Source organism: Oryx dammah, unplaced genomic scaffold, assembly GCF_014754425.2.
Source record: "Oryx dammah isolate SB20612 unplaced genomic scaffold, SCBI_Odam_1.1 HiC_scaffold_21, whole genome shotgun sequence".
NCBI lineage: Eukaryota > Metazoa > Chordata > Mammalia > Artiodactyla > Bovidae > Oryx > Oryx dammah.
In genome coordinates this window covers 35,840,203-35,856,306 of record NW_024070205.1, presented here as the reverse complement: position 1 = coordinate 35,856,306, position 16,104 = coordinate 35,840,203, and the positions used below count along the sequence as shown (strand labels likewise).

General features: G+C 41.2%; 1 protein-coding gene across 5 annotated transcripts in view; it reads left to right on the top strand.

Annotated features, from left to right (window-relative positions):
* Window positions 1-16,104, top strand: part of RERE (arginine-glutamic acid dipeptide repeats) — a 416,989-nt gene that overhangs the window by 143,633 nt on the left and 257,252 nt on the right. For 4 of the 5 annotated variants that reach the window (XM_040263345.1, XM_040263341.1, XM_040263346.1 and 1 more), the window contains exon 2: window positions 9,256-9,724. In XM_040263345.1, coding sequence (XP_040119279.1) covers window positions 9,400-9,724 — 325 coding nt within the window. In that variant the 5' untranslated portion in view covers window positions 9,256-9,399. Of the gene's footprint in view, window positions 1-2,315; window positions 2,709-9,255; window positions 9,725-16,104 lie in introns of those variants that run through there. The other variant, XM_040263343.1, reaches the window with a different exon arrangement.

Below are 16,104 nucleotides of genomic sequence, written 5' to 3'. Positions count from 1 at the left end.
TCATGCATTCCATATTGGTCAAGCATAATTCTAAATAAAGCAACATAGCTGCTTAACCCTTTGAAATCTCTGTGATTGACCAACAGTTTTATTCGTTTAAAGCAGCAGTTCTCAACTGTGAACAGCTTTGCCCCCTCCCCCCACCCCCCTCACCCATCCCAGAGGCTATGTGGCAGTATTTGGAGATATTCTTTGTTGTCCTAATTGGAGGAGTGGGTTGTGCTACTAGAGTCTATGTGAGTGGAGACCAGGGATAATGCACAGGACAGGCAACCCCCTGCCCTCCCCTCCCCCAATAATCTGGCTGAAAATCTTAATTGTGCCGCCGTTGAGAAGCCATGGCTTAAAGTAAGCAGTGAGTATTCCTTAACTACTTAATAGAAGAGACACAACTATAGGCAACATGTAAGGCAAAACATTTCGTATGTAATTGGGGAAAACTTCACTTTTTAACAGTATAGAAATCAATTGCTTGTGTGGATCAGTTTGTGTGTTCTTTAAAGAAAGGGAGGGTTTTTAATTTTTTAAGAGGGGGGGATGCGGGGGAAGCCACTTAGGCATCTCATCTTTGGGAATTCCTTACTGTTGCTTCAAATAAAAAGATTATGTGTTGTTTGTTATTTAATTGGGTTGTTGATCATAACCTGGAGTTTTGATGTTCTGGGTACTTTCCCCACCTTTGCAGGTTGTATGTTTTGTTGTTATTGTGTCTTTTTGGAAGAAATTAATATACTTGTCAGAGTTCAACAATCTTAGTTCTGTTTTTTCCCCATAGTCTTCTCAGGGAGTTGAAGAAGAGCTGCTCTAAGCATTACGCACGCTTGTGATTAAGGCGTGTTCATTCTGGGCCTCTTTCTGTTTTGATACCACAAAGGCTGCGCTCTGAATTTGACTAATGCGTCCCAACTTGGTGATTTAGGTTCTCTTAATAAGACGTGTTCCAGGAATGAGTATTTCAGCTCACTGAATATTTAAACAGATTGAGTTTAAATATTTACTACCCCCAAATGTAGAGAATCTTTGGAGGTGCACATACAGCTGTTTACTTGTAAATGGTTGAATTTGTTTGGGTGGGAGAACTTCACACTGGTTTATTTTCATGTGGGAGGACTGCTCTCAGGACCACATTTGTCTCAGGTAAAACCCTCTGACCTCTGAGTGGGCTCCCAGATCTGCTGACCTCCTGTTTCCCATGCATTTCTGTCAGTGATTCCCCAGACTATTTTGAAGTGTTCTCCACAAGCAGCTTGCTGTTGATGAGTTGTTATCCAGGGAGTCAAGTGTTAGAGTGACCTTTCCTTTCCAGAGCAAAAGTCAGTCCATTTTCATTCCCAGGCTGTTGGTATAAAAGGGACAGGGGGAAGAAAAATCGATTTTCCTTTGAAAGCATTCACCTAGCTGCCTCCTTCTTTCTGTGTGTTCTGCTGCCTGCGGCCCCACTGAGTGGGTAGATCACTCAGGTCTTGTATACTTGGACTGACCCGTTTTGTTCCTAAAGGAGAAAGTAAAAGCATTTACTGAGGCACAAGAAATGTAGAAATGGCAAAGGCAGAAGTTCTTGAGGATCTTGGTTCCTAATTTAGGCTTTTGGAGGTAGTGGATTTGAAAGCAAACTTGTTGGAATGGCACAACAGCTCTTGATGGAAAGTATCTCCTGCCAGATGAGATGAATGTTCCCCAAAATGCTATTTTCATCTTAGGAGTCTGCAGTAACAATGTGTGCTTAGCAACTGTATTGGCTTACTTGGCTTTTAAGGCCATGTAATTGAAGGCAGTTTAGCCTTGTGGTTAAGAGGATGGGCTCTAAGTCAACACTCTGGGTCTGAGCCAAAGCTGGGTGATCTGGGTCTCCTTGCTCAGCCTCCCAGTGCTTGGTTTTGCACAGGGAAAATGCACACAGCCACAGCATCTACTGAATAGAGCTACAACTAGGGGGGTCATGTGACCTGCTTTGATGTTTTTCCTGAACAATTATTAATCTTTTTGCTCTTGATGTGTCCCAGTTTGGATGATAAATTATATTCTCATTCTCATTATAGTGAAGATTAAATGAATTAACATGTGTAAAATGCTCACTGCATGTTAAGTGCTCAGTGAGTGTTAGCTGCTTTATTATTTTAGGAGCCTCTATCATCTGTTCCCTCTCCCTCTCTACATAAGCTTGCTCTGACTAGTTTTACCCTGTATCTGCCATCAAGGACAAGGATTCAGTCACTCTTTTTGCCGGACCTGTAATGTTTCCTCCTCCTTTTGGTTCCTTCTTATCCTGTTCATGGTTTATAAGCCAGCTCAAGCAGCCCCTCAGTTAATTACTCATGGAATACTTTGTTTCCCAAATAAAAGTCTCATCATAATGCCCTCTTAATTGCCCCAGCTTATGCGTCAGAGAGAGGGCAGAGAAAAGTAATTTATTACTCACCTGTATGTGCCAGGTGGTGAGTTAGGATCTCAGAGTACAGCACAGGGCAAAAATAGTCAGGGTCAGCTCCTCATGGAACTTCTAGCTGAGAGGTACACACAAACAAATGTGAAATTACAGTGGTGGAAAGCGCTGCAAGGGGATTTAACCTAGTCCTCTTGGGCAAGAATGGACATCCTGGGGAAGTTGCTATTGAACTGGGACCTGAAGGAAGAGTAGGAGATACCTAGACCAGGAGAGGAGAAGAGCACCACAGACAGAAGGAAGAACTGGAACTGTCTTAGTCCAGGTTGGGGGAGTGTGTTCAAGGAACTGTGGGAAAGGCAGTAGGGTTAGGCACAGTGTAGGAAGTGGGTGAGGCCGGATAGAAAGATAAGTGCAGAAAGAAAGGATCCTGGCGAGGATTTGTCTTTGTTGTTGCTGTTGGGCTTTTTTCTGGTTGTGGTGAACAGGGGCTGCTCTTTGTGGCAGTGTGTGGACTTCTCATTATGGTGACTCTCTTGTTGTGGAGCATGGGCTAGTTGCCCCGCAGCGTGTGGGGTCTTAATTCCCAGACCAGGGATTGAACCCATGTCCCCTGCACTGGGTTTTGAGTTTCTAGTTAACAGTCTCAGATTTGGTTTTAGTGACTGGAAGTGACAAGTCATTGAGTATTTTAAGGTGAGGATTGACTAGTCACATTAGCCTTTTGAAAGCAGAGACCTAGCTTCAGTGTAAAAAGAGGATTGTGAGGGTTCAGAGGAGTGGATTTCAAGAGGAGCCAGTTTGAAGTGGCACAGGAAGGGTACACTAGTAGCTTTTTGACTAAGGTTGAGGTGTTGGGGTTGCTCCCAAGTAGATGCGTTTGAGAGAAATTTATAAGGTGACAATGTCATGCTTTGTTATGATGGAGGCGCTGAACGTGAGGCTTTGGTGTCCAGCTTGCCTAACAGGATGGTCAGGGGCACCAATCATAAGACAGGCCATGTGGGGCCAGAGCCTGCCTTGGTTTTGATATGTTGAGGGACCTTTGAGATATCCCAGAGGAGACTTCAGGTGGGCAGTTTTCACAGACACCTGCCTCTGCAGGAGAAGTTTGGTAGGCATGTTCATTTGTGGATTGCCTGTGTGGATGTGGTACCTGAGGGCTGATGGACACAATGAGATGGACTGGGATAAAGTAGAGGATGAGAAAAGAAGACTCTGCGCAGTGCCTAGAGAGTAGTTTCTCTAGGCACTACTCCATGAATAGTAGGTCCAGTACTAGTGGTGGAGGAACAGTGGAATAGATTCTAGGAGATGACTGTGCTGGGAATGCCCAAAGAAAAGGGCCTTTGCAGAAGGAGATGGTGTGATTAACCCTGTCAGAGGATGCCTGATGGTCACGTGATAAGAGGGACAAAAACTCTAGTGGATTTGATGTAGAGAGGAGGCTGCGTCAATAGGAGTTGTTCCAGTGACTATTATGCTGTAGTCATGGTCCTTGTCAGTCAGTGGAGAAGGGATGTAAGTTAAAAGCAGGTACCAGTGGTGGGTCACTGAGGGCCATTTTACAGGCAGGATAGGAAACAGTGAAGGGTGGGTCTGGGACCTTCCTGGAGTTGGGCAGCAGGAATGCCAGAGGCTCTGAGTTGAGTAGAGATTAGGTCAACAGAGGGGAAGGGTCAGCTGGAGCATTCGAGAAGGGTGAGGTGGGCTGGAGAGGAGAAAGGGCATCAGGAAAGGAAGGCCTCTGTGCTCTTTGAAAAGGAATGGTGGGCGCTTAGCTGTTCATTATGTGGTGAATTGTATGGTGTGTGAATTATAGCTCAATAAAGCTATTTTTTAAAAAGAACTGGTAGAGGGTCAGATGCTTGGCTGGCTGCATTGGAGGATGAATTGGAAGGAAGGCAAAAACAGAATTTTGTAGTCAGAGAGACCAGTTATAAGGCAGTTGTAGTAATCTGTGTGAATGATGGTGATGGCTTGAAATAGGCACTTTCTGCGTCAGTTGGAGCAGTGGATGAATTACAGAGTTATTCAGGAGGCAATTGGTAGACCCGGAGAGCTGAACAAAACGCCTAGTGCATGGTTGGTTGGGTATTTGACAAACGTTAGCATTTCTTGCTGTGGTTGAATGAGAAGGAATTAATTGATTCACTAACTGCATTTGGTGTAAGGGTCAAGTGTCCTCCTGAATCTGGCTTGAGCCGCTGAAATGAGCAGAACCCAGGGATCGGACACTTAGGTGGGACGAGCAAGTTTTCAGTGCTCAGTGGCTTTCACATGATCCAAGAAGAGAGATTTTGTGGTCAGTTTTGTGTGATTTATTTCTTAATCATGTAATAGAATCCCCCCTCCTCCCTTGTAGGAAATAAATTCTTGAGGGTAAGGGTGATGTTTGGCTATGTTTATATGTTGCATAGTATGATATATGATTGGATATTATCTGCTGTAGTCGAGAATAAGTCATGACTGACCTAGGTATATATTACTGATAGTTTACATTTATACATTTTGTAATCTCTTAAGTGTATTTGCTGTGTATGCATATACTTAATTTTCACAGCAGCTCTGTGAATAGCTAGTTATTATTCCTTGTTTTTTTTTAGTCGCCAAGTCATCTCTGACTCTTTTGTGACCCCATGGACTGTAGTCTGTCAGGCTCCTCTGTCCATGGGATTTCCCAGGCAAGAATACTGGAGAGGGTTGCCATTTCCTTCTCCAGGGGATCTTCCTGACTCAGGTCTCCTGCATTGCAGGCAGATTCTTTACCACTGAGCCACTTGGGAAGCCCAGTTATTATCCCAGCCCTATAGCAGTGAAACTGACTCAGAGAGTGATTTCCCCAAGGCACTAGCCCTGGCAGTGCCAGAGCATGAACCTTCGCTTCTCAGTCCACTATGCTTGCAATTCTACCAAGGGGCCAAACCTCCTGGGACCACTGAAATAGTGACAAGAAATGGTTTCCTTAAATGAGATTTGGGCCCTGAGCATGATTGAAATTTGAGTAGTTTATCCAGATTGCTTCTGGTAAGTAGTGTAAGGTGTTTGAATGTGGTTGTTGGCTTCATTTTGAAGAGGCAAACGATGTTTGTGTAGAGGTTTATTTAAGTAACCTGAAACAATGAAGAATAGTTCTGTATCATTGACTGTTGAATGAATGACTTTAATTGATTAGATTACACTGAAACTAAGCCAGCCTACCAAATTTTATCAGTTAAGATAAAATCAAGTGCAGTCTGATGAATCTGGAAACTAGTGAGAGGACTGTACATTTATTTTTATAAAAAATCAGTCCTCTTTCTCATGTCACTCCAAACCCTCTGGCTTCCTGAGGTTTGAATGTACCTGAATCACTCCAGTCTCTGGACATTTGCAGTTGCTTTCTCTCTGTTGCAGTGGTCTCTGTGTCTCTTCTGTATTCTTGGGACAAAGCTGCCTCCCTGACCATTGTTTAAAATTGCAGTCCTCTTATACTCCCTTGTTCCACTGGACTCCCTACGTAAGCTCTTTTAGTATAGTAGATACATCTGTATATTTGTATATATGTTTATACCTTTCTCCACTTCCTGGAACATCAGGTCCACAGGCCAGGGATGTTTGTATGGGGTTCTCTGCTGTCTTCCCCACACATGGGCACGTAACTAGTGCACTGGGCATTCAGCACACTAGCATCGTGCGCATTCAGTTGACATTTGTTCAGTGAAGAAGATTGTTTTGAATCTGAAATGTCTTTTAGATTAGAGTTCTCCTTTTGTTAACTGTTAAACTGTCTTTTCCTATATTTCCTGTTGAATTGGGTTGAGTAGTGGATTGACTTGATACTTTCAAAATTTTCTTCTTTTTTACTGGGAAAGAGTACCTTCTGTTTGGGTGGGAGAGATTAAAATCAGTGTGTTTCCTAAACGTGTCTGTGCTAATTATCAGCAAGGATATATGTAGGAAAAGTTGGCCCCTGTGAAGATATAGATTGTAATCTGAGCAGTAGGTTGACATCAGGTCAGGTGGGTTCAGCTACGGATGCTCTCTTCTTAGTTCCCCTTCTGTAGCCTGAAAAGTGGGGTGATGACTCCTGTTTGGTTCACATCACTGAGTAGTAGACAGAATCCAGTGAGATCATGGCAGGGACCTGCTTTGTGAACCCCTTGCTGTTATACAAAGACACTATAGTATTACCTACCGAGTAGAACATTTCCAGTGTCCTGAGATGACAGCTACTTTTCTCAGCGCCACTGGATCCCTTACCTCAAATGTTGCATTGTATGTTGGTCGTTTTATAATGAAGCTCAGAAAAATGATGATTATTGTGGTAAATGTAGAGGGAAAAAAAAATCTCCACTGTGCTATATTTCAGAGACAAATGTGAACAGAAGTTGAATTGACTTTAGCTTTGGATTATCAGTATTCTTAGTTATCTGAAAGCTGGACACACATACACACAGAGGGTTTCATTTTATGGATGCTTTATCTACTGATTATTGATTTTTTCTTGCTAACTCTTGGCAGAAACAACTCAAAGTTTTTTTTTAAGTGGAAGTACACTATATGATCTTGTAGGGAGTAATGTTGGATGTACAATTTGGACTTAATACTTTTTTCTGTTTAAGTGCTGAAATAATATTTTTACACTGTTTTCTGGAGCAGTTATCTTGTTAACCCTGGGGAAATTATGTTTTCTTGAACTTCTCTGAGTATGTCTGTCTTGAACTGAATCTGACAGTCTTTAAGCCTAAGCTCGTTGTTCTTTTTAGACTCCCAGGAGACCTTGGTATGTTTTCAATGTCAAAGAGGAATGTTTTAACAACCATGTTAGCTGATGGTTTTCTTTCTTGCATGATTGGCTTGTTCGGGCTCTAAACTTAAGCCCAATGGAGAAAGTAATATGTCTCTTTGTGTATTTCCAATTGCTAACACTAGTGGCCTCCAGGGACTTGGGGGTTTATTACTGTCTGCTTAGCAGATGATTCATTGAAGCAGAACTTTTGTAGGCAGTAGAATAATTTTTCATTTTCTGGAAATATGTTTAGAAAATTGAAATCCTATCTGAGAGTGCATTTCCTCTATAGAAGGAAGCAATTTAGGTTTGTGCTTCATACTGTCACACTTCTGACTTTGCTTATAGATTGTTGGCATTATTGCTCCTTCATGGGTCTCTCTCCAAAAGCTGGTTGTTAACTTTTTTTTTTTTTTCCCCTGAATGTCTAAGGATATTTGAAGTGCTAATGGGAAGGTCTCTTCTGGTATCAAGTTTGACCTAAGAGGTTTGGAGAGAGTACATGAATGTTTATGGCTTTGGCATGACCAAAGAGAATTTTCTCTGCATTTGAGGCATGTGATTACAAACTGACTTGGTGGTTGTTGTCTGAGTAAAGAGGACCAGTCTTTGTTTGTTTGCATGTATTGTTCCTATCTGGCCTGAGTAGCATAAGAAACAGATGTTCTCCTGTTGACCAGTTGTCTCCTCTTTCTGCATGAGAGCGTCAAGGGCTGGGACCATGGGCTCTTCCCTTGTGGTATCTTTACTTCTGAACTCCTGGCAAATAGACAGTGTTTGGTACAAACTTGAACAAGTGAGATGAGATACTGGGGAAGATGATAAAAGATTGCAAAAGAAAAATTACTGGTTATTATGACTGTTCCAAAACTGACTTGTAAATAAAATAAATTTAAATTTTTTAATAATAATTGGGTTGGAGTTTGGGGTTCACTCTTCTCATTATATTACTGTTCAGACTTTCCTTTTGGGCTTTAGTTTTAGAGAGACGTTTAGGGAGACTATTAATAGTGGATATTTGGAAGAATGTATAAACCACCTAATAATCTCTAAAGATGGAAGGTTGTTTTGGGAACTTCTTTGTTTTGTGAAGACAGAGATAATATATCTCTGAGAAACCATTTTTCTTGGAAAATAACTAGAATAGTAGACTTAGAAGATGTAAAAAATTATAATCGAAGGCACAGGAATCTTGCTTTGAGGTTGTTATTTTTGAATCAACTCTTATGTTTATTCTTGAGAGAAGCTTTGGAAATTTGGAAAAGTGACTAGAAAGAGTTTTCAGAAGACAGTACACTGTGAGACGTCCTAAGACGTTTTCTAAGGCTATCCAGATTACATACTTTTTTTTTCAGGTGGAAATAATTTTTACTATAAGTTCTTTCCCTTTTAAATTAATATTGTGGTTCACAAAACTCCTTTTGTATTTTTGTTGTTGTTCAGTTGCTAAGCTGTGTCCGACTCTTCGCGACCCCATGGACTGCAGCACACCAGGCTTCCCCGTCCTTTACTATCTCCGAAAGTTTATTCAAATTCATGTCCTTTGAATCGGTGATGGTGTCTAACCATCTCATTGTCTGCCCACGCCTTCTTCTTTTGCCTTCAATCTTCAGTCTTTTCCAGTGAGTTGGTTCTTCCCATCAGGTAGCCAAAGTATTGGAGCTTCAGCGTCACTTCTTCCAGTGAATATTCAGAGTTGATTTCCTTTAGGATTGACTGGTTTGATTTCCTTGAAGTCCAGGGGACTCTCAAGAGTCTTCCCTAGCACCATAGTGATTGTGCCCCTTATATGTTGTTTACTGGGTTACACTTCACTTCTTCATTTTAAAAGGAAAAAACAGTTTGTATACTTATGCATTCAGATATTGTTCATTATTAGTGTGATAGAAAATCCCAAACCAAATGCTAGCTGAGGCCAGCAACTGTTTATGTTTAAATTTTGTATCACTTGTCCTAACTTTTTTCCTGTGGCCAGTTAGAAGTTTTCAGTGCTAAAGCATGAGTAAGGAAGAGAATCATTGAACAAAATATTATTTTAGGAAAGGAAATATGGGAAAATGTTACAGGAAAACCAATTCCACTCTCTCTTTTTTTCTCCTAGCATTTTTGAAACGTTGGGGTTGTTGGAGTGGTTGGATTTTCCCTGGAATTGAGTGAGAAATTCAGAAGACTGAAGCCCAGGCTCACTGTCTACCTTTCACGGAGGCCCAGCCGTGAGAGGACAGAAGAAGGCACGTGGCGAATCATGACAGCTGACAAAGACAAAGACAAAGACAAAGAGAAGGACCGGGACCGAGATCGGGACCGGGAGAGAGAGAAGCGAGACAAAGTGCGCGAGAGTGAGAACTCGAGGCCCCGCAGGAGCTGTACCTTGGAAGGAGGAGCCAAAAATTACGCCGAGAGTGATCACAGCGAAGACGAGGACAATGACAACAATAGTGCCACCACGGAGGAGTCCACAAAGAAGAACAAAAAGAAGCCCCCGAAAAAAAAATCTCGTTACGAAAGGACAGACACCGGCGAGATAACATCATACATCACGGAGGACGATGTCGTCTATAGACCAGGAGGTGAGGTGCCTTTGGGTCTTGACGGTGTCTGTGCCAGCCTGTGGATGCAGGTGGGCATGAAACCCAGAAGAGTGGGTAGTGGTTTGGGACAGGAAAACTCCAGGTAGTCAACAGCTCCAGGCTTCAGTCAGCTGGGTGCTGGCCCTTCCCTTTGCCCACCCCTGGGCCTGCTCGTGAGGCGCTCCTGTCTGTGTCTTCTGCTGCTCGTTCTCACACTTCACCGTCTGCCCAGAACTTTGCCTCTTTTCACGTCCTCCTTTGCCTTTTGTCTTCGACACAGATTAGACTGTGGTGAGGCCCTGCAGAGTAGAATACATGGTGGGACAAGTAAGCCTTCAAGTTTGGGGGAATGGGTCATTTTACATTGGCTACAGGAGTGACCAGAAGCTAGACGGGTTTTTATTGGGCTTCAGACCAGGGTTTATTCCTCCTGATGACCTCCTTTTCCCTAGAATTAAGCTTCAGGGCCTCTAATCAATGATAATAGATGAAGCCAACTAACTTGCTTTGTTTTCCAGGAAAGGTACTGCTTCCACTCAGTTTATTGCTCAGTTTATTTGTAGCAATTGTTCAGAGAAAGACCAGACCCAGCTTGCAAATAAGATGTAGGGAAGCAGGTGGTTCAGAACCTGCTGAACACCAGCAATACCTTCCTTTCTCATTTGATACATTGTGTATATTTGGATACTTTCCTTACAGAAGTCAGTTAAAAAAAAAAATAGCTGAAATCAGTTCCTTTGAATTGCTTACAGTGTTGAGGAATGACATGAGTTGCATGAGATGTAATTAACAGGTTGGAAGCCTCCCAGTTTGATGTTTTTCTAGGAGCTGGAGATTAAAGAGATTATGTCATTAACCTGGTACAGTTATTTTGCTGAGCTGTACTGTAGCTGTGCTGAACTTCACATAAAGTACTCGATTTTTTCCCCACATATAGAAATTAGTTTTGAATTTTGAAAAATAATGTTTTCAAACTTACATAGATTAGCTTGTATTTACGATACTTTTTGGCTGATGACTAAGTGAGAAGATATTTATGTGATATAAAATTATCAAAATTGAAGTTTCTGGGGGAAATTAGAGCTCTGTTGTGGAGATTTGGTAGTGTGTAGGTTACCGTACTGACAGGGTCTTTGATTCACCCTTAACATGTTAGACAGTCAGAATGTCCTAGCCACCGAGGAACATATATCAATATAGACTAACCCCACATTGATTGCTACAGACCTGTGTACTTCTATATCACAAGAAGGAGACTGAATGCATTAACTTCTTTAGATACAGGTTACAGGATGATACCTTAAAAATAAGGGACGACCTTATTTGTTATTGTGTCAGAAGGCTGGCTGTCTTGTGCAGACACTGAGGGCCAGCCTTTCTCAGTGGAGAGTTATCTTTTTTTTTTTTTCCTCTCAAAATGCTTCTCCAAAATACTTGTAGTCCGAAATATATGGGAAGTGCTGCATGTACTGTCCCTCATGTGAGACTGTCATAATTAATAACTTGCAGAAGCCCTGCAGTTAAGGAAACTTCTTTAACATTTAAAAAAAAAACAAAAAACTGCCATTTCTCCCATTTGTGGGGCTGTGGCATCCTGTTTCTGCTGAATATCTCCTTAAGAAAAATCATTTTTGAGAAAACAAGTTTGAGAACTGTTGCTCATTCATATTGCATATTCTACAGGATGGTGGGAAATCTTTTCTTCTTGATGTTTAGAAGACTGTGTGGAGGGAGGTTGGTAATGGCTTATTTTCAAAACAGTAGGTTCTTGTTTTGGGGAAGAACTGTGTATGTAAGGGAGGCAGACATTGTTTCAGTAAATCTGAGGACCTTTGTGAAATGTGAAAAAGATATACAGCCTCCCTGGAAGCTGTTACAAAGGATTGAAAACAACAAAAATGGCTTGAAAATTTTCTGTGGCACTCCAGCAGAACCACTTGCTGGGAGACGCCTCTGTGCTTGGCCGGGTGACACTGTGGCCTGTGGTTTGCATCCTGCCAGGTCCATAGATGTTTGCCTCTTTGGTTAGGAGACGGTCTTTGACCTTCTCAGTAGTTTTGTTTCTTTGGGGGTTATTATGCATTTGAAGGTGAATGACTTCTACCAATAGCTTCTTTCTCAGTGGAAGATGTTAAAATATTGCCTCTTCTTTAGGTTTACTCACACTGAAGAATTGGAAGGTAGGTTACTGTGACTAGATTCCCAGGTGGAACCTTTTTTTTTTTTCCCTTCTTCTTTTCTTTGTCTTTCTTCTTTCTAGTCTTGTCTTTCTTGGTGCAGAGTACTACAGTAACATCTTTGGTTGGTGATGAAAACCCTTACGTGCACCCAACGGCAGAGATTCTCTGGTTAGTTGTGTCTTAAGGGTTTCAGTAGGGACTTTATGGGGCATCATAAGGGATTCTTCAGTGTATTATTAGTTTTTGAGTGGTAGACCTTTTATGGGCTTCCCCGGTGGCTCAGTGATAAAGAATCTGCCTGCAGTGCAGAAGTTTCAGGAGACATGGGTTCGATTCCTGGGTCAGAAAAGTCCTCTGGAGGATGAAATGGCAACCCACTGCAGCATTCTTCTTGCCTGAAGAATTTCATGGACAGAGGACCCTGGCAAGCTCCAGTCCATGGGGTTGAAAACAGTCAGACACAACTGAGCACAGTGTCTTTTCAGACCTTTTATGCTCATTTGAAATCACAGATAAATTTTTTCCTTTTCTGAATTGGTTTCAATACTCAGATTAAGTCTAAATTACAAATGCCTCCCAAACTGTCATTAAGCTTGAGCCTAGCGGTGAGCAATAACATGAGGATAGAAATGGACTGTTATGTAATATATGTGCTTGTCCTTGGGGGATAGGCATATGTTCATACTGTTTGGTCTGAGAAGACTGAGGTTTTATTGAGGAAATGAGTATTTAGAATTTGTCGTAGCTAAGGTTTAATCTCATGCCTGGTTACAACCAGTTCTTTTTGATCCTGCTCCTCATCTTTGCAGCTTTATATTGATCTTAGAAGCACAGCATGATGGACTTTTACAGTGTCCACGTTACCTCCTACCTTAGGGTTTTTGTACCTGCTGATGCCTCAGGTTTGTGACCCACCCCCACCGCCCTCCTGCCCCAACCCAACACACAGACACACTGAACTACTATCCTCTCTTTAGTACTCCATTCCAGTGCCATCACCTTCCTCTCATGCCCCAATTATCGAGATTTCCTTAATAGGTATAGTCCTGGAGTCATGTAACTTTCCTTCTTGCACTTGTAACAGTAATAATTTTCTGTTTATTTCTGTTACTATTTTAGGATGTCTCTCTCCTCCATAAAGGTATCTACTCTGTTTTTACTTATCATTGAATTCCTGAGATCTACAAGAATAGTGTACACGTAGCATGTATTCCATAATACTTGTTTTTTTTTTGTTTGTTTTGGCCTCACTGCATGGCTCGTGGGATCCTAGTTTCCCAACCATGGACTGAATCCAGGGTCCTGGCAGTGAAAGCACGGAGTCCAAACCACTGAACCACCAGGGAAGTCCAATACTTGATGAATAAATAAGTTTCTGAAAGTTTTATTCAAAAATATATTGACTGATGATGTCACAGAATAATGCTTCTGGAAGTCCAGTTTGAATAATTTATTTCCCAGTGAATGATTTAATAAGCTTGTTATAAAAACCAAAATCAAAACCTTGTGGAGCTCTGTGTATACTTTGCATCTGTGTCTAATCTAACTTCTTTGTTGTCCATCAGCCGTTACTCTATTTCTGAGATGACTGTCACGGTGACAAATTGATTTTTTACACAGCTGTGTGCAGTCAGATTTCTCTTATGGGCGTTTTCAGCATAGAGTATTTGTTTCTAAAGTTTGCTGTGGGTGGCATATAAATTTCTTTCTGCTTTTTTCTTCCTTTTTTTCCCTCGCTTTATTGAGATGTAACCAATACATGACATTAAGAAAATGTGTAGTTACATAGGGAACTAAATTCAGTCAGGAGGGAAACTGCCATTTGTCACAACATGGATGAACCTGAGGTCATTATGTTAAGCGAAAAAGTCAAAGAGAAGTACCACATGATCTCTCTCACTTGTGGGAGGAAAAAAAACCCCAAAATGCCAAAAAACCCCCAAACTCGGCAACAGAGAACAGATCAGTGGTTGTCACAGGTGGGGAGGTGGGGGATAAGGAGTTAGGGAGGTGGGTGAAGGCAGTCAAAGGGTACAAATTTCCAGTTATAAGATGAATAAGTTATGGGGATGTAATGTACAGCATGTGATGGGAGTTAAAAATACTGCTATGTGTGTTTGAAAGTTGCTAGGTAAATAGATTAAGTTCACATGACACACACAAAATTCTCTAGGCCAGAATACTGGAGTGGGTAGCCTTTCCCTTCTCCAGGGGATCTTCCCAACCCAGGGATTGAACTCAGGTCTCCCACATTGCAGGTGGATTCTTTACCAGCTGAGCCACAAGGGATGAAACACACACAGCCACCCAACAGCGTGTGCACAAAATTAGTGATTATATATATATTATATATATTTTAATATATATAGCAAAATGATTATACCACAATGAGGTTAGTTAGTATAGCCATCATGACACAGTGACACATAGTTACAGTTTTGTACTTAGAAAAAAAAGTTAAAGCATGGAACTTTAAAAAATGTATAGTTTCCCTTTAGTTCAGATTTCTGTTTAAAGAGGGGAGGGAGTTACCAACTTTTTAACAAATGATATGCTACCATTGAGCTCCTGATTCTTCATTGAGTGATCGATCTCTGACCAGTTAAGAGGCTGAATTCGGTTTTAAAGTCTTGTTTTTCTGAATAATTGAAAGCTTATCTTCTGCAGTCACTCAGACAAACATTCCTTCTCAAAGTAAACCTAAAGAAAACTCTGGCATTTGGTGTTCCAGGACATACATTTTTGGAGAAAATAAAAGCTCATTTGATCTGCAGCTTTTTATCCGTGTCTTCTATCTGTAGAAGAATTTTTAGGTGAAATTGACATGAAAATGAAAGTGTCTCCTTGAGGCATTCTTATTTGTGAGGGAGTGTGAGTTTTTCTGATGATTGCAAGAATTTTTTTGTGTTGCAAGAATATTTCTTGTGTCACAAGAAACATGAATCCTAGCATAAAGGCACCTGTAGGGTTGATAATGATTTAACTTGTGTGACAAGATAATTTGCATGTAATAAACCTAATATTAATCTGCTTAAAGCTTTTCAGTGGATCCCTTTTGCCAGTAGGACAGAGTCTAAAACCTTCACATGGCACACCAAACTGTGATAAGATTGCCTGTCTATGCATCGTCTTTAGATATTTTTTGACAGGAAAGAAACACAGGCAATGTGTGAGTTTGCAAGGGCTGTCATAATAAAGTTCCACAAGCTGAGTAGCTTAAACAACCGAACAATAGAAATGTATTGGCTCACAGTTTTGTAGGCTGCAAGTTCAAGGTCAAGGTGCTGGTAGGTTTGGTGCTCCCGTTGAAGGTACTGGAAAAGGATCTATCTGTTCCACACCGCTCCTAGCTTCTGAGAGTTCCTCGACTTGTCTGAGCATAGCTTCAGTCTTTACATGGCATCTCTTTGTGTGCCTGGTTTTGGGTCTCACCAAATTTATCCTTTTTATAAAGACACAAATCATTGAATTAGGGCGCCACCTCATTCTAATTAAAAGTAATCACATCTGCAGTGATCACCTTTTTCAGGAAGGTCAGTCACATTTTGAGGCACTGAGGGTTAGGACTCAAATGTATAAATTTTGGTAAGATGCAGTTAAATACATGACAGGCAGGAAGAGCGTTGTTGCCAGGAGGACTCAAGTTTGAGTGACCTGAGTCTGTGACCACTTCAGCTCTCCTTAGTTGTGTGTCCTTGCAACACCTGTGAAAATATATTTATTTTTAATCATGTTTTAGTATACTTTTCATTGTGGATTGCATTGATTTTTTTTTTTTTCTGTTTCTATTGAAATTTTACTTTGCCTTTTCCTAAGCCTAAAGAAATGATTGCCTTTCAGTGTTTATTAGGAAGTTATTCAAATCCTGCATATGTATAGGAAAGAATTTTAGCACATAAAAAGTTATGACTTTATGAGGGTGGAAGAATAACTTCTAAAGTTATTCTAACCAAAAGATTGGGAAGTGGTAGAAATTTGGGGACTAGTTAACTCTATCTTTTTCTGTTTCGTAAGGAAAGGAAGGGTCTTTGACTATAGTGAAACATGTACCCCAGAGCTTGCTGGAGTGTTTGGTGTCAGCCACAGGTCGGCAGCCTGTTAGAAATGCAGTCTCAGGTTCCACTCCAGATCTACTCAGTCAACATTTTTGTTTTCATAAGATTTCCAGATGTTTTAAATACGCATTAAAATTTGAGAATC